At 40.6% G+C, this 27635-nt stretch overlaps 1 protein-coding gene across 2 annotated transcripts in view; it reads left to right on the top strand.

The window, feature by feature from the left end:
- Nucleotides 1-15847: 15847 nt before the first annotated feature.
- Mvk (Mevalonate kinase) overlaps nt 15848-27635 on the top strand; it is a 168137-nt gene continuing 156349 nt past the window's right edge. For both annotated transcript variants that reach the window (XM_090386726.1, XM_090386719.1), the window contains exon 1: nt 15848-16283. In XM_090386726.1, coding sequence (XP_090242852.1) covers nt 16212-16283 — 72 coding nt within the window. In that variant the 5' untranslated portion in view covers nt 15848-16211. The remainder of the gene's footprint in view (nt 16284-27635) is intronic.

The raw sequence follows: 27635 nt of genomic DNA, 5'->3' as shown, positions 1-27635 counted from the left end.
AATCAAGCTTGCGGTTGTTCCTTTCCAGAATTGCCTTTTCACACCAGACGGAGGCTCCATAGCACACAATCGGGACATATACTGCCTTATATATTAATGATAGAGCTTTATTCTTTAGGCCCCAATCCGCTCTGCTAATCCGCCTTATCATTGCAGTGTATTTTCGGATTTTAGCTGACAGGTATTTTAAGTGGGGATGGAAGGATAAGTTGGCGTCTAGATACAGGCCCAGATACTTGATTTCTGTGTAGAGAGGGATTGGGGTGTTGTTAATTTTCATCACTGGTGGCCGTCGGATTTGGAGCTTTCCTTTTAGAAGGATTGACTTTGTTTTTTCACTGGAGATTGTTAATTTGTGCAATGGCAGCCCAGTCTTGAAGTTTTCCCAGTGCACGTACTAACGAATCAATAATGTATACGCTGGACAATCTAATAATAAAACCAGGGATGCCGTCAGGACCTTCACTACTATCAGGGCGTATTTGGTTAACTGCACGCTGAACTGTATTCTTGTTCACAAGTTGGTTAATTAGCAGGGCTTGATCCGGAGACACATCATGTTGCACTTTGTCTGCTTGTTCATACGAATTAAATGCTATAAATCTGTTTTGTATACCTTCAGTGAAAATGTCAGATCTGCTTGTTACCATATTGCATCTTATCCGTTCAGAAACTAGGTCGTGCTGTAAGGTAGCTGTTGTTTTTGTACAAAGTGTTCTTTTATTGTGCTTTAGCGTGGACATAACATAATTTTTGTATGACTGAATTTTTTTGAGTTGAAACAAAGCTCTGCCCTTTTTATATTTTATGTGTGTTGATGAAGTGCCGTATTTCTTCCACTGTCTGTGATATTTTTGCTTAGTTTTAAAGTAAGGTTTCAGGTGGGATTTGAACCAAGGTTTGGAGTGAGAAGATATTCTAACAAGTTTGGATGCCGACTCTGTTTTCAGTTGATTCAGCCATTTTATAAGAAGAAAGGTGGCGTCCTGTATAGGAATATTTTTGAGAGAATCCCATGGATAGTATTTTAAGAGCTGCAAAAACTTTTCTTTCTAAAGGAATTTAATTGATGATATTCTTTTAGTGATTTCCAGAGGGGGGCGAGGATTCCCACAGCAAATTGTTGCTTGCAGTTCTATACTTTTGTGGTCAGATTTAAATGCAATGTTCGTACTAAGTTTTTCATGCAGTGGAAAGTTAGAGTACACAAGATCAAGCGCTTTATTACCTCTTGTAACAGGGACGTTGTTTTTTTAGCTCCTAGAACTAAAAATGAGTAGGACAGCAGCTTCATTTGTAGATTATATTTGGGCAGGGTTAAAGTCGCCCATTACAATGATGTTAGTTTGAGGCTTAAGAACAGTAGTGATCCACGTTATTACTTCATTAATGATGTCATCAGTAGGTCCAGGCGGAATATAAATATTATAAATTTGAAGCAGAGAATCCTCAACTTGGATTAGTAGGGAAATTCACTCAAAGTTGAAGGCGTTAGAATTGTGTGTTCAAAACTTTAAAATTGGATTTTAAAATTATTGCTGTCCCACCCCCTCTACGATTAATTCTTGATGTCATGAATGGCGTGTAACTGAGATTCTTCGGCAGTAGGAAAACATCTTGTAAAGATTCCTGCATCCACGTTTCAACTAAACATATGATGTCACGCGATTCTTCAACCATTAATGAAATAAGCGTAGACAGTTTATTTTTTTTGCTTCTTACATTTTGAAGAAAAATGCTGAGATGGACATTTGTGTTAGAAGGATGTTTGCAAACAGATGTATTAGGTGGCAAGTTAAATGATGGATTAGGATGAGAATTAGGAATATTATTCTCTAGCTCTGCAGAGAATTCAGCAGATTGAGAATTAGTTGGTACCTTTTCACTAGAGTTGTTGACCGATCCTCCAATAGCTCCATAAAATGGCATGACGAGTAGACCATTTGGCCAGATATCGAGATTTAGATATTGTTGTAGGTCACAATTCTTTATCTCAATTCTAAATGATGAATATGTGGGATGTTTCGTTCTTATTTTGAACGCCCTACTTGGAATTTCTAGTTCTAATAGTAGCTGGTCTATCTGCTGGGAAGTAGTATTGGGGTCTAGCCTGCTAACAAAAATGTTACTACTTCTAGGCGTCGAACTATTTCTGTTTCTAATTTTAATACAGGACTGCATATTTCTTGTTCCTATTATGCTTGCATATCAAGCGACTCAGAAGCCTATGGCAGATATAAGTTAATCTGTAATCAGGTCACAAAGGAGGTTCGGCAGGCGAAGGCAGATTACGAGAAATCCTTGGCAAAAGATGCTAAGAAAAACAGCAAGGATTTCTTTACTTATATAAACTCTAAAAGGAAGGGGGTGAATCTGATTGGTCCACTTGACATCGATGGTTCGACTGTTGATGATCCTGCTCAGATAGCAAATAAACTGAATGAGTATATTGCATCTACATTCACACGTGAGGAATTATTAAGGTTTGAAAATGACAGAAGGTTATCAAATTGTAGCAGGATACTTAATGATTTTGTAATAGATGAAAGCAAAGTGGAGGAGAAATTTTTGAAGTTAAACATAAGAAAAGCACCTGGGGTGGATGGAATCTAACCAGTTATATTAAAGGAGGCGGCAAAGCAACTAAGCAAACCCTTAGCCATAATTATGAGAGCGTCCTTGGACTCAGGGGAGGTTCCCACGGACTGGAGATGTGCAAATGTACCCCCAATTCACAAAGGGGGGATCGAATGTTGGCACGAGTAATTACAGACCAGTTAGTTTAACTTCTGTTCCGGATAAAATAATGGAGTCGCTGGTTAAAGAAGCATTGCAGGATCATCTAGACAAGACTACAGCATGGGTTTGTTAAGGGAAAGTCTTGTCTGACAAATTTGATAGGATATTATGATGTGGTTACAAAGGAACTGGATGCAAAAAATAATTTTGATATCATATATTTGGATTGCAGGAAAGCTTTTGACACTGTTGGGCATGGAAGACTATTGTACTAATTGGAGCAGAATGGTATTAAGGGTAAGTTGCTACAATGGATAAAAGGATGGTTAAGTGGGAGAAGACAGAGGGTGGAAATCAATGGGTGCTGCTCTTCTTGGACTAATGTTATTAGTGGAGTCCCACAGGGTTCGGTGTTAGGTCCACTGTTGTTTTGTATATTTATCAATGATATTGATGAAGGTATATCAGGCTTAATGTCGAAGTTTGCAGATGATACAAAGGTTGGCAGGGTTGTTAATGACAGTAATGGAAGTGTGCTACTGCAACAGGATCTAGATAATTTGGGCAGATGGGCTAAGAAGTAGCAACTGAAGTTTAAAATTGACAAATGCAAAGTACTGCATATTGGTAGAAGTAACCCCAGAGAAACGTACCAACTGTGTGGTATTACACTTAAGGTTGAAGAAAATGAAAAAGACCTGGGAGTAATTGTGCAGGCAGATATGAAGTTTTCTGAGCAATGCAGACAGGTTGCCAGGGCAGGTCATGGGGTTTTGTCAATGATAATAGGAATTTTGCTAGCAGCGAAAAGGAGGTGGTTATCCCTCTGTATAAGGCAATGGTCAGGCCACGCCTTGAGTACTGCGTACAGGTCTGGAGGCCTCATTTTAGGAAGGATGTAGATTTACTTGAGCGTGTACAGAGAAGGGCAACAAGATTGGTGAGGGGAATGAAGGGATCCTCTTATCAAGAGAGGCTTAAGTTCTGCAAATTGCAGCGACTGGAGACTAGGCACCTGCACGGTGATCTGATTGTGGTGTATAAGGCCTTGAATGGGTTCAGCACGCTGAATTCTGATGGGATCCTTCCACTTGTTTAGATTATGAACCTAAGGGGGCATAAATTCAAATTAAGAAAGGACAGATGTAGAATAGATGTGCGGAAATTTGCCTTTAGCCAGCGGGTGGTTAATTGCTGGAACAAACTTCCATCTGTCGTTGTGGAAGTTGATAGGTTGAATAAATTTAAGGAGGAACTGGACAGGCATTTGGAGGGAATGGTGTGATTTTTTTTTTTTTTTTTTTTTTTTGGCTAATGCTACATAAGCTCATACACTTGCTTTCTTGCATCACATGCCACTACTAGTACTACTGCTACTACTACTACTACCTGGGGAGTTTGTAGGCAAGCCATTATGGGAAGGCACTTTAGGATATTGCTCAGAGCGATCATTTTGACAGTGCACATACAGATTGCTCGGTTTTTGTTGATTACTAATAGTGGTGGATATCGGTTGTCTGCCTGTGTCAACGCGTTGCCAGGAAGCACGATTGGTTGTCGGACAGAAAGAGAGCTAGAGCTTGATTTTTGGGGTCGCGCAGCTGTTTTTTCTGGGATAAATTCTTCAGCATCTGGACTGAGGACTGGAACTGCAGAAGCCTAATGAAAAGAAGGGTGAGGCACTGGATGGCTTTAGACCATAGCCTTTAGTTCGAGAAGCAGGTGGTAGAATTTACATTGCTGATCTTCAATTCGAAAAAGATGCTGTTTAATATCTTCATTTTCTCTAAATTGTTTCCTCAGCATTTGTTCCAGGGAAGCAAATGGGCGATCATTGTTTGGGGCTGTTGAAGGCAGGGGGGGACAGAGAGGAAGCGTCATCTGTTTGGGCGGAGGCATCTTCAGTTGACTTCCTTGTATGGTCTGAAGGCTTAGGAAATTGAACTATATTGACGGGGGGGGGTAGATGAGGGATGGTCAACGTTGCTAAGGAGATCAGCATGTGTTGGGGTATCCTGGGAATCCAGCTTATGCTGACTAGGAGACTGTAAGTTTGCACTTCCCTTGTTAGCACTACTGCGCGACCCCAAATATCAAGCTCTAGCTCTGTTTCTGTCCGAGAACCAATCGTGCTTCCTCGCAACGCGTTGACACAGGCAGACAACCGAAATCTACCACTATTAGTAATCAACAAAAACCGAGCAATCTGTATGTGCACTGTCAAAATGATCGCTCTGAGCAATATTCTGAAGTGCCTTCCCATATTGGCTTGCCTGCCGTCGGCAAACGTTACCTTCCCTCCGTGACAACACGAATGTGCGGCTCTTCCGAGTTCGGCGTGAAAAGAAATATCTTTATTGCAGGCAGTGATTGATTACCTGATTGCCCGATGCAATAATACCCCCAACAGCGAAAATGCCAGGGGTTTAACATGAAATAACTTATACAAGAAGAATTACTTAAAACATATATTAGGACATAAAACGTGTAATTACATATTTTACATATAAAATTAATATTAACGTGTGAATTGACATTCATCTACCACATCACCTAAATCGCATTATGATACTTCAGTGGTTTCTTTGTTATCAAGATTTCGTGACGTTAAGTCTGAGCCATTTAACAGTTCGCCGAGTTTCGGCCTGTTCTCCGACCATGTTAGCAATCCGCTACCTGTGGCGTCGATTTTCCACTCGCTCTATCGTCATTGAACTTATTCTACGATAGGTTCGTAATCTTTCGGCAGGTTGCTCTCTATATTTCCGTGAAGACTCACGACGGCGTCGTTTTTTAAATTGTACGCAGTGGGACCAAATAATGACGTTTCCATCAGCAAATTCTAAACGAGAATCATTCAACGAATTAATCATTGAAGCTAAAAGGCTTTTCTTACCAACTAAGAAATATTCAACGTAGAGATCGTAAATGGATATCAGATGAGCTGATGAGAGTCGAGGAAGGGAAGGAAAAAGCAAGAATGCCTATATTTAGCAGGCAATACTGAAGCCGGTGGTAGGTATAAACTAGTCTATAATCAAGTCACAAACAATGTCAGGCACGGGCAGACAGATTATGGCTCACGTAGTCGAGTTGTCAAGAGCGCGAGTGCAGTAGCATACGCCGTTGAGTGGAAGGGGTTCAAGCCCGCGACACCAATTAATGCTAAATAAGATTAATATTTGAATTTTTTTATTTATTTTAAACTCCACTAACCTTGTGGTTGTGTCGAAGTATAAACAAGAATATTTTAGGCCTGGCGTAGCCGAGTGGGCAAGAGCGGGAGTGCAGTAGCACAGGCCTTTGAGGCTTCAAGGCCGTCAAGGCCGTCACTGCTAAATACGATTCAAGGGGTTCAAGGCTCGTCACTGCTAAATACGATTAACATTTGTATTGATTGATTTATTGTAAACTCCACTGACCGGTGGTCGTGCCGCAGTATACACAAGAACAGGAGAAATTGGCGATGGATGAAAGGAAAACGGGAAGACTTCGTTATTTATGTAAACACTAGAAGGAATGGGATGAATCAAATTGGTCCTCTTTGAGCAGTCGAACCAATAAATAAATAAATGGAAAATGGGAAAAAAAAGTCGAACCAATATCGTTGGTTCGACTGCTCAATATTTCACCATTTTTTTTTTTTTTTTTTAATGAAAACTCCCCTTTATTACTTAGTACCGTGCATGGGTTGGAGGTTGAAAAGACGAAAGAAGATATTTGTGGGCATTAGACTTGAACCTCTGTAGACTGTAATTTTCAGGAAATACGCATGAAGGAAGGTTGTTCCAGAAAACAACAGCTGAATGAATAAACGAGGAAGATGAAAAGTTGGTTCGTTCAGTTTGAAGTTAGACGGTAAATCGATGTTGGCTGGTGGTGGCACGTGTTCGGACTGTTTTGAAAGAGAGAGCGGGAATTATAGAAGCCAATTCAGAAGAACAGTGCCCATGGAAGTATCTGTAGAAAAGGCATGCACCAGAAACAGTACGTCTATGAGAGAGGGAGCGAACAAAAAAAAAAAAAAAAAAAAAACTATGGTATTAGGGTTACCCGGTATTTTTCTTACATATACCCATATAGGTATTACGTCTGTAAATTGCGTGTATTCTCTGGTCTATTTACGTACTTTGCTGGACGAAAAATAGAAAAAACCCTTGCTATCTACGGCTGACACCGACTAAGTCAGTCGCAGAGTGAAAAAAGTCATTAAAATTTCTCGAAAACTTGACAGGATCCCAACCCAAGCCTTTACCACCCAGTAGAGGGGGGAGAACGGTGACGCTTTCACTGTGCTACAGCGAAGACTCCCTACAAGGATAAGGTATAAGGTATAAGGTATGTTAGTGTCTAACGGCTCCTGGGATTTCTCCCATCTCCGCGGGTGTACATTGTATCGGGGCCAGAGATTTGAAGTGTGTGTGTGGGGGGGGGTCATGTGCTGTATATTGTATTGTGCCCTTTGTTCCTCCGGTCTATTAGCCGCCGAGCCCCTAGTGGGACCCGACGTTACCACACCATGCCACGGGGAGGCTGCCCGGGTGTACCACTGTAGCTAGAGTACTCTGGCGGGTCCTGCCACCTACTTTCCTGGGATTTCAGTGGCTAGGACCAGATTTGAGAATGAGATGATCGCTGTTTCTTGAGCAACGGTTGTGGATAAGGTATAAGGTATAAGGTATAAGGTATGTTAGTGTCTAACGGCTCCTGGGATTTCTCCCATCTCCGCGGGTGTACATTGTATCGGGGCCAGAGATTTGAAGTGTGTGGGGGGGTCATGTGCTGTGTATTGTGTTGTGCCCTTTGTTCCTCCGGTCTATTAGCCGCCGAGCCCCTAGTGGGACCCGACGTTACCACACCATGCCACGGGGAGGCTGACCGGGTGTACCACTGTAGCTAGAGTACTCTGGCGGGTCCTGCCACCTACTTTCCTGGGATTTCAATGGCTAGGACCAGATTTAAGAATGAGATGATCGCTGTTTCTTGAGCAACGGTTGTAATTTTAACAGAGCGTAGGGTTGTTCGCTGATAACTTGTTCTAGGGCCAAATAGGTCGGGCAGTAATTTTGATGTTTTTAGATTTAGACCTGTGGGGGCATGAGTGTGTGTGTATATAAAAATATATATACACACACACCCACACACAAATATATATATATATATAAACTAAAAAAAAAAAAAAAAAAAACGTTGTGCAAGAGAAAAGTAAGGGAGGAAGGCAAAAAGACTGGAGGGTAGGAAACAGAAGAAAGGGGCCAATAGGGAAGATGGCCCCTGATGACAGTGTGGCATGCCCAACGCCTCACCAGAGAGAAGAGTGGGGTGGCGGGTGGACGAAAACCATCTCCCCACAAAAAAAAAAATAAATAAAAATAAAAAATAATAATAATAAATAAAAAAAAAAAAAAATCATTCTGTAAGAGAAAAATAGGGGGGGGGAGTAAAGAACGGATGGCAGGAGACAGAAGAAAGCCGGAAAAAAAAAAAAAAAAAAAAAAATGAGAGAGAGATATACCCCGCAAGTTCAGGGTAGGTACAGCTAGCACGGCCAGTCAGTTGGAGCCGACAACTTGCTGGAAATCCAGCAGTGTAAGTGCTGCTATGGTGGATGGGTCATGTTCAGTAAGGTCTAGTTCAGGTGCCGTCATTGGGACACCATTTGGTGAGTCTTTGTCGCATCCAGACTGAAGGCTGGTCCAGTAGTCCATCGGTTGTGGATAATTTCATTGACACGATCTGAGCAAATGTTGACAGTATCAGTTTTGAAATATTGATCCGACCAAGGAAAAGGAGAAAAGAAATCTCGCAGATCATCCCGTTTTGCATTGTTGTAGTGCTAAATAGCACGAGGTTGGGAATGGTCATGAGAGAAATCATCCATTGGAGAAGAGACCATTACCAGGTTGTCATCTGATGTGCCAAGAGAATCACCTATCTCGACCTTGTACACAGAAGGGTTGTTTGTGAGTAAAACAAACTCACGTTTGTGAGTAAAATATGATGCGCATGTTGGCTGTGTGGATCGGATTGTCTAGTATTCTGGTTGGTAAATCAAATATATGTGCAAGCATTAGTAAATGCAAAAGCCTCAATATCTCGATCAGATGGATCCGGGTGACTAGAAAACGGAAGCCAGCTGTAAGTAGGTAAAGGACCAGAAGGTAAAGGTTCAAGGACAGGAAGTCAAAAAATTCCAAGTTATTAGTTGAGTTGGGAGAACGATAGAGAGAACAGATGAATTTGTCATAATACAGTACCAAAATTTAATGCTAGACAAGGTCAAAAAGAGGAGATTCCACATTACTAAGCATGTGACAGGGAATATCAGAACGGACATAAGTGCAAGTACCCCTTTGAAGGGAAAGAAATCAAACAGCGAATAATTGCGATGAGCAATGGTTGAATCAACCTATAACTGCAATTCTGTCAGAAAAAAAGGACATGGGGTTTGAGAAACTGTCAGTGGAAATAGTCGTCATTCAGATTAGAACTGAGACCACATGCAGAGGCTGAAAAAAAACTACATCATTTGTGAACTTTGCAAATAATGTGTTTTGCGTTGCATTGTGGGTTGCAGAAATGTTCGAAATTAATTTGTTAGATGGGATATACAGGGTGATTTACTACCAGTGCGACAAACTTTCCTAACTATGAAGCAATCCTCGTTACGTTAGGATACAACTTCGTGACGTTTGACGTCTGTGTGCTGTATATACCCCCAAAGCCGTCCCAGCAAATCATCTTTGAAGGTTCCAACTGGTTAATCAATTAGCTGCTTCCCAGAGCTTCTCACTTAGTTTGTGGTGATTTCAATTTATCTCCTCAGCTATCTAATCTGAAAAAGGATCTTCTGGCAGACTTCAGATGTGCTAACCTACAACTTATTAATGAAGCTCCAACCAGGAGAATAACCTCTTAGATCTAGTTCTAGCCTCTTTCCCCTTGCACCCTTGATTACATTACAGAAACGTCATTTGACCCTGATCATGTCCCGATACATGTGACCGCATATCTGCCAGCCCCCAAATTAGAAGCCAGAAGGACAACAACAAAGGTTGACATCACTAGCACCAACTTACTTGACGTAGATAAGTGCATCAGAGCCGCCTCTCTCATTCCCTGGGTGGCCTTAGAGACTTGTGACCCAGAACTAGCTGTGAACATTCTCACAAACTGGATCAACACGGTTGCCAAATATGCTGCCTCTAAAAAGATCACAATCAGTCCCTATACACGACTTTGGTGGAATTCTGAACTCAAAATGAGTTTCCAGCTGAAGCAACAGCTCCATCGCACATGAAAACAGTCTCAAAATGTCAGTGATCGTATCGTTTATTCAAGGGCACGGGCTCAATTTAATCGCCTGAAATCTGAGGCAATCAAATTATACGTTAACCATGAGCTGGCTAAAGGAATAATTCCATACAAGAAAGTGAACCCTAATTTTCCTTTACAACTTGATCCTGAATTGTGGCTCGATTTCGTCACAAGATTTAACCGTAATCCTATGCCAAACTCAGATCTAGCTCTACTAACAGTGCCCATCCAGCAAGAAGTGTTGAACAACATTCAGGTTACAAAACAACAGCTGATCATAGCCATCAATTCTCTACCTGCCTCGTCAACCACCGCTGATGATGGAGTTCCCCAATTCATGCTCAAATGCCTAAGTTCGTACATTATTCAGCCACTTTTAATTATCTTCAATCAGTTACTCTAGAACAAAATTTTCCCACAGCAGTGGAAAAACTATCTCATCAAACCTTTAGCCAAAGTTCAGTCGCCATCGAAACCTAAACACTTCCGACCCATCTACAACTCCTCCAGCCTGCTGAAATTCCTGGAGAAGGCCTTACTCCCCATCCTCACTAAGCACTCCCTTCTCAAACAGATCAACGATCACCAATCTGCTAGCCACCACGAATACTATCTTGTCAGCATTGGAGAATAGGCAGGAACTAGCTGTGAGTTACTTAGACATTGAGGCTGCATTTGATGCCGTCCAAGTAAACCAACTTCTCACTCTCCTGGAATGCCACTTCCAGATCACAGGGAACATATTATGCTTTCTCTCCTCTCTTCTGAATAACAGAGTTATAAAGCTTCATACAGGAGATCACACCCTTAATAGATCCGTCACCGCAGGAGTCCCACAAGGAGGGGTCCTTTCGGGCCTTCTGTTTTCCCCACTGGTTGCACATTCTCGATGTCTACTGAGCTATGCGGACGATATCAAGATACTCACTCCCATCATCCCCGGTCAAGACCTAGATCTGGTAAAATTGGAAATTAACAACACTTTCACCACAGTCACATCTTACTTCTGCCAGTTTGCGCTCAAGATCAATCCTGCTAAGTCCGAATTCATGGTGTATTCATTGAAGCAAACTCCTTCTTCTCTCCAGCCTTCGGTCGGCAACACCCTCATCCCAATTGTGTCCAGTCATCGTGATTTGGGCGTTGTATTCGGCCCAAGACTTCGATTCAACGCCCACATGGATATGCTCCTCACACGTGCTTTAAGACTCCGGTGGATGGCAAAACAACATCTCCTTCATATCACAGATAAAAGATAACCGTGAGGCACATAAGAACAGTTATCTTTCCACCTTTACTTTATGCTGCTGAAATTTGGGCGTCAGCGGCACCGTCAATAAAGAAACCACTCTTTGCCCAGGATACTGGCTCCTAAAGTGGGCCAACAGGAAGCACAACCTTCCAGCTCTGATTCGTACCACACAGCTTGCCAACTCTCTCGGGATTCCACGGCTTCCCTCCTTAGTCGACGACTACCGCCTCCTATCAACAGTCAAGATGATAACAGGCATATTGGCAACACCTTCATTCTGGGATACCTGTGGCTGGAGGATCCCCCGCTGCTGCCCTTAGGGCCAATCCCGAGCTCTACTCGCATTCAGTACGACTCCACCTCTCGGACAGGTTCCTTCCTCAGCAGATGCTCAAGCAAACCCAGGCACTGGACGCCGACCTGAACAAATTCGCTGTTGACCGGACTTCACCGGAAAAAAATTATGACGAGTAGGACTAATCAGCAATGATTGATGTGTACCTTGCATCTGTTTCTGTCTGACTGAGCTGGTGCTCTTATCTCGATGTTAAGCCAACTCAATCAGATTTAACTCTCGTAAGGAGTTCTCTCCTATGTATTATAACATGTTTTCTTTGTAAAATTACCTTTTTGTAAATAATTGTTCAATTTTCCCGGAAGTTTGGGAAACTGTAAGCCCCTGGCTTTATGGCTGTCAAGGGTAATAAAGGTTATCTCTCTCTCTCTCTCTCTCTCTCTCTCTCTCTCTCTCTCTCTCTCTCTCTCTCTCTCTCTAACTTGCAGGAGGTGTAGAGGGCACAAAGACGAATTGGAATCACATAACATTGCAGGGGTCTGAAATGCCTTCGTCATGAGGTAGAGGACGTTGAACGGGAGGTCGCGTGAACAGCGATCCCGCTGGAAGTCAGCATTTGCGAACCGTTTCTGTTAAATAAACCAAGTAGCAAAAGTCCTCCGGAGTGGACAATCCGCAGGCTACAATGATTGTACGCGTTGCAGATGGTATGAACTCATTTGGTTTGTTGACAGTATCCTCCATACAGTGGATTGGGGAATACCCAATTGTTGGCCTATCGCTCGAGTACTCGTACTCGGATTGCCTTCTACAAGACGTAGGACATCCTCCTCATTGTCTGGAGTCCTTGTCGTTAGCTCTAGATTCATGGTACCTCTCGTGAAACAACCAGTCGCACGTGACCTTCTGTGCACACATGCGAAAACCGTATGATGAGGAGCATGCCTCTGCGGGAAATGTTCCTGGTACAAGCGCCCGTTACAGTCCGCAGCTCCATACGCGAGGTGCATGTCGGCCAGTTCAACGTTTGAATACTCGTCCATCCTACTGCATCAGGAACCGGTTCGCAAAGCGAATCGATTCCGAGGCAGTGGGATCGCTGTTCATACGACCTGCCGTTCAACGTCCGCTACCGCATGATGAAGGCATTTCGGACCGTGCAATGCCATGTGATTCCGATTCGTCTTTGTGCCCCCACCACCTCCTGCAAATTTGTTGCACTGGCAGTGAATCATCCTGTATATCTCTGTGAATGAAATCCAATAAAGAGACTCCTGATATACCTAATTGTCATAAAATTCTTCCAAAAGGGGAAAGCGTAATTAATAGAAATAAAATGCGTAATTAATGGAAATAAGAAAAATCATGTAAATGGGAATCATGACAACCAAACATACATTAGCATTAGCATTAGCATTAGTAGAGGAATATGATGCAAGCAAGCAAGCTTAAGCAGCATCAGCAAAAAAACGAAACGCCCCCATTTCATCCCTCCATTCAGTCCAAAAACCTATCCAGCTCAGCCTTAAATTTATTTAGGTTATCAACTTCCAAAACAACGAATGGAAGTCTGTTCAGCCAACCAACCAACTACCCGCTGGATAAAGGCAAACTTCTGCACATCTGTCTTTCCTCAATTTGAATGTATGCCCTCTCAGGTGATTACTCTGAGCAAGAGGAAGAATCCCATCAGCATTGAGCATGCTCAAACCATTCAAGGCTTTATACACCTCTATCAGATCACCTCGCCGGTGACTAGTATCAGACACTGTAATTTCCAAAATTTAAGCCTTTCTTCGTAAGAGCACCCCTTTGTTCCATTCACCGATCTTGTTGCCCTTCTCTGTACTCGTTCAGAGAAGGGCAACAAGATCTGCTGCAACTGATAGAATTTAAGCCTCTCCTGGTAAGAGAACCCCTTTGTTCTTCTCAGCAATCTCATTGCTCTTCTCTGTACTCGTTCTAGCAACTCTTCATCTTTTGTAAAGTGAGGCCTCCAGACTTGTACACAGTACTCAAGGTGTGATGTGACCATTGCCTTTTACAAATCATTGACAAAACTTCATGACCTGTCAGGCTGGTCATGAAGTTTTGAAGCAGGTCATGAAAAAATACCCATATGCAGTATTTTGTATTTGTCAATATTAAACTTCAATTGCCACTTCTCAGCCCATCTACATGATTTTTCTAGATTTGTTGCAGTGCCATACTGTCTTTACTATCATTAACAACCCTGCCAACCTTTGTATCATCTGCAAACTTAGACATTAAGCCTGATATTGCTTCATCGACATCATTAATAAATACACAAAACAACAATGGGCCCAGTACCGAACCTTGAGGAACTCCACTAATAACATTAGTCCACGTAGATCAGTGTCCATTTATTACCACTCTCTGCTGTTTCCCCACTCAAGCATCCCTTTATCCATTGCAGCAACGTGCGCTTAATGCCATATCGCTCCAATTTGTACAGCAGTCTTCCATGTGCAACAGTATCAAAAGCTTTCCTGAAATCCAAGTATATGATATCAAAATTATTTTTTACATCCAGTTCCTTTGTGTCCACATCGTAGTATCCAATCAGATTGGTCCGAAAAGACTTCCCCTTAACAAACCTTGCTGTGTCTGAACTTGTCTAGGTGATCCTGCAGTGACTCCATTATTTTCCCTGGAACAGAAGTTAAACTAAAACGTCCATAATTATTTGTGTCACCCTTTGCACCCCCTTTGTGAATTGGGGATACTTTTGCACATCTCCAGTCCACGGGGACCTTCCCTGAATGTAAGGTTGCTCCCATAATTATGACTAAGGGCTTGCTTAGTTCCCTAGCTACTTCCTTCAATATAACTGGATAGGTTCCATCTGCCCGTCCATCAGAGTTAGATTGGTTCGGTACGGTTTATTAACTAGCGGCCGGTCTGTGAGCACCATTTTAGGGCGGTACCATCGAAATTTTAGGAAGTTTGGATCTCGCCATGATGTCAATCATAACGTTAGAAGGCATCAATCATACTGCATGATGGAAGATATTGGAGAAGGTTTAACAGTGCTTTGCTCTGAAAAGTAAACTTGGGTTCCACCACCTCAAACCTCCAATAAGCAAAGTGGTGGTATTGCAACGGTTGATGAGTCATCAACCACCTAGTGAAAACTAAATAAGTATTTACATTATAGAGGGCAGGGGAGAGAATACTCCCTTATCATAAATGTTTCTACTTGGCGTCTACTTCTGAAGTGACATTCAAACAAAGAATTGGCGCTATTTTATCCCTTTGCTCCCCCTTACTTCAAAAATTGGATATGCCACTGATTCACACATGAGGATTTCTTTAGGAAGGGTATTGTAGAAGAGTATCAAACTCTAGCAGAGAGATAAATTATTTTTTAATAACTGAGATGAATGTGGAATGGCTGCCGTTAAACATAAAAAATGCACCCGTGTTGGACAGTATCCATCCATTTGGAGCTAAAGAAGCAAGCGAACCCTTAGCCATTATGATGAAAGCTTCCTTGGACTCAGGGAGATTCCCGTGGACTAGAAATGTGCACTAATTCAAAGAGGAGGATCAAAGGGTGATATGAGTAATTTCATATCTGTTAGTTAACTGTGGTTCCAGGGAAAACATTGGCGTCATTGCTAAAAGTAATGAAGGATCATCTAGACAATATTATATTTCAAACGCAGTATGGGTTTGTTATGGGGCAATCTTTGGATAGATTCCATGCAACCTAGGTTCCTTTTTTATGTCCATCTTCAACGATTTCTTTTCCAATTTCCTTTGAATTTTCCTCGTTAGAGTCTGGCCACCTCTTCTCTAAGGAATTCTTGATGTGTGAATGTAGATACAAAAAAACCACCAATTTTTCTGGAACCTGAGCAGAGTCATCAAATGGCCCAATGTGATTCCCTCCTTTCTGTTGTTCTTGATAGGCAATGAAATAACATTTAATTTAATTGCATTGTACTAAAGGAAAAGCCTATTGTGGGAAAATGGATAAAATATTATAAGGAGTTCGCTAAACGACGCCATTTTCTGAACACGAGTTTTACGAGCAAGTAATGAATTTGAAGCACGCGAACCTCGTTGTGTATCGCACATCACGATGTAATAACATATCTTACTTCTATGTGTATCGTACGAAACTTAACGCACTCACAGTAACAGTACAGAGTAGTAAAATACTACAGAGAAGTAGAGATATGTACTACTCTGAGATATGTTACTACTCTGTGTAAGATACTACAACTCTGTGCTTAACATTATGTGAAATAGTTTTGAATTTGTCTTTTCCTTGCCAGGTGCAGTCGTTTTTCCTTGCCAATTTTTTACCCGCCACGTAGTTGGTGCACTAATTCGAGACAATTGGACCTTACAGGAAATCGAAATCAATTTTTGACGTCATCGTGACGTGCTTGTACCTGTTTGTAGCAGACGACCACAAGGAAAAATGTCGTTTACTTCGAGGAAATGTACTTTGAAGTCGGAATGCAGCGAAGTGTGCATAATCGTCACGCGGATCGTGAATAGCTTTTTACAATATAAATTATTCGCGTCTGCTTCTTGTAAATTTGCAGAATTTCAACTTTGATAAGAATTTCAACGATGCCTTTGATAAGTGTTTCTGCGCCAGGGAAGACCATTCTCCACGGCGAACATGCCGTTGTATTTGGAAAAGTAAGATTTTATTTTATCACGAAAGTGCGGTGAAAATTACAATTAAAGGACTCGAATCGCAATTAGTAATTCGTAGTTATACTTTGAACACTAGCAAAGCTAAGTCTATGCGAGTTTAATGCTCGATAGCTTTTTCTTCTTATTATTTATTTTGAGTAAATTACCATATAATGCATTCGTGAATAGCGTTATTTCAGTGAATGATGAAAGGCCACTCTTCGGTAACTGTATCACATAAGTTACTATATGTAGAGGTAGAAATGCGATTTCAGGAATTAAGACCAGTCTAACAGTTTGAGCAACAGTGTTATACAGTTGATGGACAAAATAATGGAAACACCTGTGATATAGTTACAGGTATGCGCCAATTATGTGTTAAGCCACTTTTCTCTTCTAAAACAGCTTGTGCCGCATAGAAAACAATTCAGATAAATCATGAATTGTCTTCAGAGGAACATTGGACCATTCTTCGTGGAGTACATTTCAAGCTCCTTAAGTGATGAATGTTGCGGATATCTGCTTCTCACTCTCCGCCCTTTGAAAATGCCTACAGTGACTCAATAATGTTTAAGGATGGTGCAGGCCATGGGAGGTGCATTACTGCAGTTTCAAGCACCTCGAGCCAAGATTGGACACGTCTGGCTGTGTGTATCAGAGCATTTCCATCATGAAACGTGACATTGTTTGAGTCAACCAATGTATGTGGCATTGGATTAACTTCAGAATATCAAGGTAATCAGTGGCAGTTATTCACTCATTCAGGTTGATGATAATATCTAAACGATACCAAGATATTGCTGCCTGAATCATTGTTGACCCTCCTCCACATTTCATGGTTGGCATAAGATGGTTGGGATGATGCTTAACAAACACAAGTGATCAGTACAGTATTAATTGAAGCACATGTGACACCACATTTGCAAAACAAAAATGACAGTAGGTTAGATGATTGTGAAATACTGTATTGTCAGTTTTGTTACAATTCAATGTTTATTAAAAACCTTCAGGTAAATGGAAATGGTCATTATCATTGCTGATTGAGTAATGATCAGTGATCAATAGTGTATTGATATGGGATTTATTCAAAGAAGTGACTCTCAAAAGCAAAGGAAAATATTTTGCTTTTCAAAAGTGATTGCAGTGGGTTTAATTTTTTTTTTTAATTCCTTTCACTGAGAAATCTGTACTGGGACCAACTGAAACCTTTAGTAAATGCTAAATAAGAAGTATAGATAACAGCAAAGAAGTATTTTTCAGTGTTTAGCATTGGTATCAATCTGGCCAAATGATTCAAGAAACCAAATATACTGCTTCAGCAAAAAGGAAAAAAAAAAGTTGTTAGTTTAATGTATGCAATGCATTAGAAAATAATAAATAATAATTAATGATGTATAACAAAAAAGCAACAAGTTTTATGCATAAAATGAGACCATTTTGTTTCTGTGCAACAACATTGCCCATTCATTCGTTCAGCCAGCTCATGGCAACAAACAAAATATCCAGTGCTTCAGCTATAATATGTAGTATATAGGTATCCTATGCAATATTTAGGAACAAACAAAAATAATAATTGCCAGATTTCTTTTGGCCTGATTTTAATGAAATTTGGAAAGCCTTGACAAATCTTTTTAAAGGACGAAAATATAAAATTTCTTGAAATTTTATATTTTAGTCCTGCTGCTGGTAGTCAAGATATATGGATTGGAAAAAATGAAATAATAATTACCAGATTTCTATTGGTACAATTTTAATGAAATTTGGGCTATTGACATAGCTTTTTAAGAGGTCAAAATATAAAATTTTATGAAAATTCATCCACTAGGAGTCAAATTATTAAGCAAGTCAGAAGGAGAGAAATGTTGAAGAAATGTTGTAGGAAACATTTACACATCTCTCCTCTTACAAACAGTATCTATTTACTTAGTGCTATTGAGAAAAAATAATGCTATTATTTAAAAATTGTGATCAAGTAAAGCAATATTCACAAGTCTTATACTCCTCCCCACTCCCAAATCTTTAGATCATGCCAGTGTGGAATTTCATTCATAGAGAAGAACAGTGGACAGAAAAGTGAAACCAAATATAGGCAACTGATTGCTATTTCCAGAATCACTTCAGTAATAGCAATAGCCATATAGTACAAGGAAGCCACAAGCTTTTACTTCACTGGCCGGGAAAAAAAGATTAAAAAAAAAAAATGCCAGATAAGAAAATGTAATTTGTTTGTTTCCCTTTGAGCTAACCCTTGAATTTATTCGGTCAGCCTGAGCTACCTCTGAAAGCAACCTGTTCCAGCAGTCAATGACTCGCTGGCTACGAGAAAACGTCTGGAGGTCTAGTCTTAACCTCTTCCCCTGTAATTTGAATTTTTGGCCCCCGAGTTCTGGAATTCGCTAAAAAATTCCACCTTCATTCATTTTACTAACCTCTCTCAGAACCTTATAAACCTCAATCAGGGCATCCCTGAGGTGCCAGGTTGGCAAGCTCTGTAGCCCACATAATCAGAGTCTTTCCTCATACAGTCATCCTCCTGTTGATCTCACCATTCGAGTTGCCCACCTTTGATCCTTTCAAAAAGCTCAATGTCTTTTTACAGATGGTCTCCATTCTTGAACACAGTATTCCAAATATGGTCTTACAATTGCTTTATATAATGGGATTATGACCTCCATATCTCTACAGGACAATGTTCAAGTAATGATCGATAGGACACCATGGGCTTTCCTGGCTGCTTGTTTACACTTCTCAGAAAACTTTGAGAAAACTCTGCCCATATTATAACACCCAGATCCATTTCATTGTCTACTTTCTGTTTTTAATTCAACTCCACCAAGTGTATAATTTATTTTGGGGTTGCTATTCCTCAAATATGTAAGACTTTGCATTTTGTGGCATTAAAACATAGCTGCCATTTTTCTGACCATTCTTGCAGCCCGTTTAAGTCATCCTGAAGGAGCATTGTTTGGTACTGATCATTATGTACTATACCAATCTTTACATCATCTGCAGATTTTCACATCAAGCCTTCTATCCCTTCGTCAATGTCATTTATGAAAATCAGAAACAACAGTGGTCCAAGAACCGATCCTTGAGGGACCTCACTTCTGATTTTACACAAATCTGAAGAATATCCATTAATCACAACCATCTGCCCTGCAGTCACCCAGCAATGCACCTTAGAATTTTTACAGCATTACCATATTTTCCAACTTATATCCTCTTTTGAGGGATTGAGTCAGATACCTTGCTAAAATCCAGATAAACTATGTTGAAATTGTTCCCTACATCCAACTCGTGAGTAATATGTCACTATGTCATAATAGCCAACTAGGTTATTTAAACATGATTTTCCCTTGACAAAATCATGTTGTGTGTTATTAAGGATGCCATAGCTATCTAAATGTCCATGGTTTGCATTCTTAATCATTGCCTCTAAGATTTTCCCCAATACTGAAGTCAGACTAACTGTTCTGTAGGCACCAACTCTGCTCTTAGAACCGCCTTTATACGTTGATAAAGGTGGTTCTAAGATACGTTGGCACTTCTCTTATCTGAAGGTATCTCCCCCAAGTACAAAGATAACCTCATAATTAACTTCAGTTATTCAATATACTCCCTGTTAGCCGCCCTCAAAATTACTGGGTATATGCCATCAACTCCAGGAACCCTTACTTGCCTTTGCTGAAATTTTTTTCTAATAAACAGTCATCTGTAATTTCAAAATCACTAATTTCATATGGCTTAGCCTCACTTGCAGTCTCTTTACAGCACAAAGGGTGTTTTTTCAGTAAAGACAGATGCAAAATACCTGTTCGATTCATCAGTAACATCAGCTAGTTAGTCTAAGACTTTCCCACATCTAGTGCATAAGGGTCCTACCTGATTCACCTTTTTATTCCTTATATTCATATGAAAAATTCACTTGAAAAATTACTTGTCCCCATTCTTTGCTCCCTTAGCCAATGCTTTCTATATGCAGCCTTAGAACAGGCAGCAAATTGACTTGCTTAGAATTTTGAAACTTTAATAAGATCTAGCACAATATATAGCTGATCATTATGAATACAATTATCTAGTGTATTTTTTTATATGTGAGAAAGGACAGCATTAAATAAAAAAAAAAAAAAAAACATAAGCAGGCAGGAAGCTGACCTACATAGCAGAGGCATGAAGAAATGTGATTCTTGCATTGCTTTTATTGGAAATACAGCAGCCTGAAAAACAAGGTGCCAGAGATTACAAGACCTGTGAGGTCTTGTAATTTCTGGCATAATTTCTTGTCATCATAAGACAAGAAATTATATGGAATATGTTAGGGTTACTAAAAGAAAAAAACAGGTGTTTGTATACTTGCATCTACACTAATGTTAGAAGTATAGTAAACAAATTTTATGAATTTGAGGTGCAGTTTAAGTCATCACATGCAGACATTTTAAAGATATTGATGATGTGATGCTACTCAGACATAAGTGAAATATGAACTTTAATGTGCTGAGTATAATATATACAGAAAGGAGGAGCTGTGCTCTTAATTTAGAAGCACATAACATGTAAGCAATGTATCCAGTTGACATGAGTGGCTAGAGCACTGCTGAGTCTGATTAGTGTGACATAAGGCACCACGAAAACAAAAATGAGAGTAGGAGTGTGTTATAGACCTAATGACTGTAATGAGTATAATAAACAACTGTAGATAAATATGGTATGCCAATAAATCAGATTGTCTTATAATAGCAGATTTTGACTTTCCAGATATTGACTGCAAAGTTCAAAATTGTGCATTAGTCCCACACACACAGTAATGAAACTTTTGGATTTATTGCATGATTGTTTTCTGAACCGTCATGTTAGGCAGTGAGAAAAAGCAGTCCTCTCAATATGATTACTAGCAGTGACTCTTCCAAGCATTAAGAATGCCCAGATAAAGGAAGTGGTCTAGTGGCAGTGACCATAATATATTGATATGGAATATACTTAAAGATATAACTATTATCAAGGGCTAAGGGAAGGAAGGGCTTTTGCTTTCATAAAGATGACTACATTGGTCCCAGACAGCTTTTCAAATCCATCCAGTTGAACCAACTGATGCAGATATCATCCTTTAAGGTCACAAAAGGTGATATGTTGTTCACTTTGGCACTAGTGATATTAAGAGTAGGAGACTGCCAGAATTACTTAACAAGTACAAGGCAATGCTGAAAAAAAGCCATGAGTTAGGGTTGAATTTGAAAGTGTCTGCAATTCTGCCCAGACACGATAGGAGGGAGTATATGATGAGAGCCTTGTCAATCAATTCTGCCCTGGAGAGATTGTGCAAGGCTCAAGGGGTAGACTTTTTCTCAGCCTGGTCTGTGCTTGTTAACAGAAGACACTGCTTCTACAAGGATGGAATACACTTAAATAGTAAGGGTGCAAGAATATTTTCTGATGCTATCGAGGCAGAGTTATGTGGATCGGAAAACTGCTATCTTGGGAGGATACATAGAATAATAGATTAAAAGTAGCCACTGGCAAAGGTAAATGATTTTTGCACTACTTCTATTGAAATGCAATAGAGCCACAGCCTGGAAAATAAGGCAGTCGGAATTTCCAGGACTGCTGGGAGTCATAGTGGAACAAGTAAATACATGGGCTGTGTTAGGCTAACTAAGAGTAGAAACAGGTGCATGTATACTTGCAAGTACACCAATGCTAGGAGTATAGTTAATAAATTCGATGAGCTTGAAGTGCTAGTCAAGACATCAAAGGCAAATGTTGCGATGTCAGAGACATGGTGTCACACAGACATAAGCAGTCCAGAACTGGAATTTGGGGGGTACAATGTGTACAGAAAGGATAGTAAGGGAGGAGGGGTTATGCTATTAGTTAAGAAACACATAAAATCCAAGGAAGTGAAGCCAGTCGACATCGCTGGACAGTGAAGTGTCGAGGCATTTTGGTGTAAAATAAGCATTGGGAGATCAAAATTGAGAGTAGGAGTGTGCTATAGGCCTAATGACTCTGATGAGTATAATAAGAAACTGTACAGCGAAATAGATTTGGCCAGAAAATCAGACTCTTATAATTGGGGATTTTAATTTCCCAGATATTGACTGGAATTTGTGGGTTGGTCACTCACACACTAGCAAGGCTTTTGTGGAATTATTGGATGATTGTTTTCTACATCAGCATGTTCGGGAAGCAACTAGAGGGAGTAATATTCTTGATAAGATTATCAGTAGTGATTCTTCATGCATTAATAATCTGCAGATAATAATACCACTAGGTGGCAGTGATCACAGTGTGCTGAAGTGGGATTTACTCAAAGAGGTAACTACCATCACGGGTAAAGGGAAGGGTTTTTGCTTTCATAAAATTGCTTATGATGGTCTGCGACAGTATTAAAATTCTATACAGTTGGACCAACTGATGATGTTACCAACAGCGAATTCAAAATGGGAAGCATTCAAAGAACTTATCTTGGAAGCTACTAGGTTTTACATACCAACTAAGAAATATTGTTGAAGGTTTAGGCCTAAATGGATGTCAGATGAACTATTGAGACATATGGCAGAGAAGAAAAATGCATGGGATACATGTAAATTAATGGGTGACATGGAAGCCTATGATAGATATAAGCTTAGTAACCAAGTCACAAAGGAGATTAGGCAGGCAAAGGCAGATTATGAGAAATCCTTTGCAAAGGATCCAAAGAAAAACATAAAGGAATTCTTTAACTATGTAAACTCTAGAAGGAAAGGGATGAATCAGATTGGTCCACTTGATATCGATGGGTCAACTGTTGATGATCCTGCTCAGGTGGCTAACAAACTAAACGAGTATTTTGCATCTACATTCACACGTGAGGAGTTATTCAGGAAGGGGAATGCCAGAGGTGAAGTAAATTCTGGCAGTGAGCTAGATGATTTTGTAATAACTGAGAGGAAAGTGGAGGAGAAATTGTTGAGGATAAACATAAAAAAGACACCCGGGGTGGATGGATTCTATCCAGTTATATTAAAGGAGGCAGCAAAGGAAGTAAGCAAACCCTTAACCCTAATTATGAGAGCTCCTTTGGACTCAGGGGAGTTACCCATAGACTGGAGATGTGCACATGTGAACCCAATTCACAAAGAAGAATCAAAGGCTGACACAAGTAATTATAGACCTGAGAGTTTAACTTCTGTTCCAGGAATATAAATGGAGGCACTGTTTTAAAGAAGCACTACAGGATCATCTAGACAAGGCTTCAGTTATAGCTGGGATACAGCATGGTTTCGTTAAGGGAAAGTCTTGTCTGACCAAATTGATTGGATACTATGATGCAGTCACAAAAGAAGTGGATGCAGGGAATAACTTTGATATTATATATTTGGATCTTAGAAAGACTTTTGATACTGTTGCACATTAGCATTAGTAGAGGCATATGATGCAAGAAAGCAAGCTTATTCAGCATCAGCCAAAAAAAAAAAAAAAAAACACACCACTCCCATTTCACCCCTCCGTTCGCTCGAAATACCTGTCCAGTTGAGCCTTAAATTTGTCTAGGCTATCAACTTCAACAACAAGTGATGGAAGTCGGTTCCACCAACCAACCACCCGCTGGCCAAAGGCAAATTTCCGCACATCTATCCGACATCCGTCCTTCCTCAATTTGAATTTATGCCCTCTGAGCTGATTATTCTGAGCAAGATGAAGAATCCCATTGGCATTGAGCATGCTGAAACCATTCAAAGCCTTATACACCTCTATCAGATCACCTCGCTGGTGCCTAGTGTCCAGACTCTGTAATTTGCAAAACTTAAGCCTTTCTTCGTAAGAGCAACCCTTTGTTCCATTCACTAATCTTGTTGCCCTTCTCTGTACCCGTTCCAGCAGCTCTACATCCTTCTTGAAATGAGGCCTCCAGACCTGTATACAGTACTCAAGATGTGGCCTAACCATTGCCTTATACAAGGGAATAATCACCTCCTTCGGGGAGTACAACGTCTACAGAAAGGATAGACAGGATAGGAAGGGGGGAGGGGTTATGCTATTAGTTAAGAAACACATAAAAACCAAGGAAGTGAAGCCAGTCGACATCGCTGGACAGTGCAGTGTTGAGTCAGTTTGGTGTGACATAAGCATTGGGAGATCAAAATTGAGAGTAGGAGTGTGCTATAGGCCTAATGACTCTGATGAGTATAATAAGGAACTGTACAGGGAAATAGAGTGGGCCAGTAAATCAGAGAGTCTTATAATGGGAGATTTTAATTTCCCAGATATTGACTGGAATTTGGGGGCTGGTTACTCACACACTAGCAGGGCTTTTGTGGATTTATTGGATGATTGTTTTCTACATCAGCATGTTCGGGAGGCAACTAGAGAGAGTAATACTCTTGATTTGATTATCAGCAGTGATTCTTCATGCATTAAGAATCTGCAGATAAATGAACCACTAGGTGGCAGTGATCACAGTGTGCTGAAGTGGGATTTACTGAAAGAGGTAACTACCATTAGGGGTAAAGTGAAGGGTTATTGCTTCCGTAAAGGCGACTACGATGGACTGAGACAGTATTTAAATTCTATACAGTGGGACCAACTGATGATGTTACCAACAGCAAATTCAAAATGGGAAGCATTCAAAGAACTTATCTTGGAAGCTACTAGGCTTTACATACCAACTAAGAAATATTGTTCAAGGTTTAGGCCAAAATGGATGTCAGATGAACTAATGAGGCATATGGCAGAGAAGAAAAATGCATGGGATACTTACAAATTAACACATGACACAGAAGCCTATGATAGATACAAGTTGATATGCAACCAAGTTAGAAAGGAGGTTAGGCAGGCGAAGGCAGATTACAAGAAATCCTTGGCAAGGGATGCAAAGAAAAACAGCAAAGAGTTCTTTACTTATGTAAACTCTAGAAGGAAGGGGATGAATCAGATTGGTCCACTTGATATTGATGGGTCAACTGTTGATGATCCTGCTCAGGTAGCTAATAAACTAAATGAATATTTTGCATCGACATTCACACATGAGGAGTTATTCAGCAAGGGGAATGCCAGAGGTGTATTCAACTCTAGCAGTAAGCTACAGAATCTTGAAATAACTGGGAGTAAAGTGGAGGAGAAACTGTTGAAGATAAACACAAGAAAGGCACCCAGGGTGGATGGGATCTATCCAGTTATATTAAAGGAGGCAGCAAAGGAAGTAAGCAAACCCTTAGCCATAATTATGAGAGCTTCCTTGGACTCAGGGGAGGTACCCATAGAGTGGAAATGTGCAAATGTGACCCCAATTCACAAAGGAGGATCAAAGGCTGACACAAGTAATTATAGACCTGTGAGCTTAACTTCTGTTCCAGGAAAATTAATGGAGACACTGGTTAAAGAAGCACTGCAGGATCATTTAGACAAGACTTCAGTTATAGCTCAGACACAGCATGGTTTTGTTAAGGGGAAGTCTTGCCTGACCAACTTGATTGGATACTATGATGCAGTCACAAAAGAACTGGATGCAGGGAATAACTTTGATATTATATACTTGGATCTTAGAAAGGCTTTTGATACTGTTGCACATGGAAGACTGCACAAATTGGAGCAGTGTGACATTGGAGGCAAATTGCTGCTATGGATAAAGGGGTGGTTGAGGGGGAGAAGACAGAGAGTGGTAATCAATGGACACTGCTCATCGTGGACTAATGTTATTAGTGGAGTTCCTCAGGTCCCAGTGTTGGGTCCATTATTGTTTTCTGTATTTATAAATGATATTGATGATGGTATATCAAGCTTAATGTCCAAGTTTGCAGATGATACAAAGGTTGGCAGGGTTGTCAAGGACACTACTGACACTATGCTGCTGCAACAGGATCTGGAAAGGTTGAGCAGATGGGCTGAGAGGTGGCAAATGAAGTTTAACATTGACAAATGTAAAGTACTACACATGGGAAAAAGCAACCCCAGAGCAACGTATCAACTCTGTGGTACTACACTGACAGTGGTAGAGAATGAAAGGGACTTGGGGGTGATTGTGCAGGCAGATATGAAGTTCTCTGAGCAGTGCAGACGGGCTGCAAGAGTAGCTCATGGAGTATTGTCAATGATATACAGGAATTTTTCCAGCAGAGATAAGGAGGTGATTATTCCATTGTATAAGGCAATGGTCAGGCCACACCTAGAGTACTGTATACAGGTCTGGAGGCCTCATTTCAAGAAGGATGTAGAGCTGCTGGAACGAGTACAGAGAAGGGCAACAAGATTAGTGAATGGAACAAAGGGGTGCTCTTACGAAGAAAGGCTTAAGTTTTGCAAATTACAGTGTCTGGAGACTAGGCACCAGCGAGGTGATCTGATAGAGGTGTATAAAGCCTTGAATGGTTTAAGCATGCTCAATGCTGATGGGATTCTTCCTCTAGCTCAGAAAAATCACCTGAGAGGGCATAAATTCAAATTGAGGAAAGACAGATGTAGGATAGACGTGCGGAAATTTGCCTTTAGCCAGCGGGTGGTTGGTGGAACAGACTGCCATCCCTTGTGGTGGAGGTTGATAGCCTAAATAAGTTTAAGGCTCAGCTGGACAGGTATTTTGAACGAACAGAGGGGTGAAGTGGAAGTGGGTTTTTTTTTTTTTTTTTTTTGGCTGATGCTGCATAAGCATGCTTTCTTGCATCAAATGCCTCTACTAATGCTAATGCTAATGCTTATCCCTGCTAGAAAAATTCTTGTATATCATTGACAAGACACCATGAGCTACTCTTGCAGCTCGTCTGCACTCTTCACAGAACTTCATATCTGCCTGCACAATTACCCCCAGGTCCTTTTCATTCTCCACCACTGTCAGTGTAGTACCGCAGAGTTGATACGTTGCTCTGGGGTTACTGTTTCCTATATGTAGTGTTTTACATTTGTCAGTGTTAAACTTCATTTGCCCCCTCTCAGCCCATCTGTTCAACCTTTCCAGATCCTGTTGCAGCAGCATAGCGTCAGTGTGTCCTTAACAACCCTGCCAACCTTTGTATCATTGAGTCTGGGTGCGAGGTTAGCCTGTGCATCCCTTGACTGCCATCCCTTGTTGTTGAAGTTGATAGCCTAAACAAATTTAAAGCTCAACTGGACAGGTATTTTGAACGAACAGAGGAGTGAAGTGGAAGTGGGTTTTTTTTTTTTTTTTTTTTTTTGGCTGATGCTGCATAAGCATGCTTTCTTGCATCATATGCGTCTACTAATGCTAATGCTAATCATCTGCAAACTTGGACATTAAAATTGATATCCCATCATCAATATCATTCATAAAAACCGAAAACAACAATGGACCCAACACTGAACCCTCAGGAACTCCACTAATAACATTAGTCCACGTTGTGCAGTGTCCATTGATTACCACTCTCT

Source organism: Mastigoproctus giganteus, chromosome 1, assembly GCF_048544385.1.
Source record: "Mastigoproctus giganteus isolate SK-2022 chromosome 1, ASM4854438v1, whole genome shotgun sequence".
Classification (NCBI taxonomy): Eukaryota; Metazoa; Arthropoda; class Arachnida; order Uropygi; family Thelyphonidae; genus Mastigoproctus; species Mastigoproctus giganteus.
Note: the sequence above shows the minus strand (reverse complement) of the source record. Positions and strands in the feature narration are given on the sequence as shown.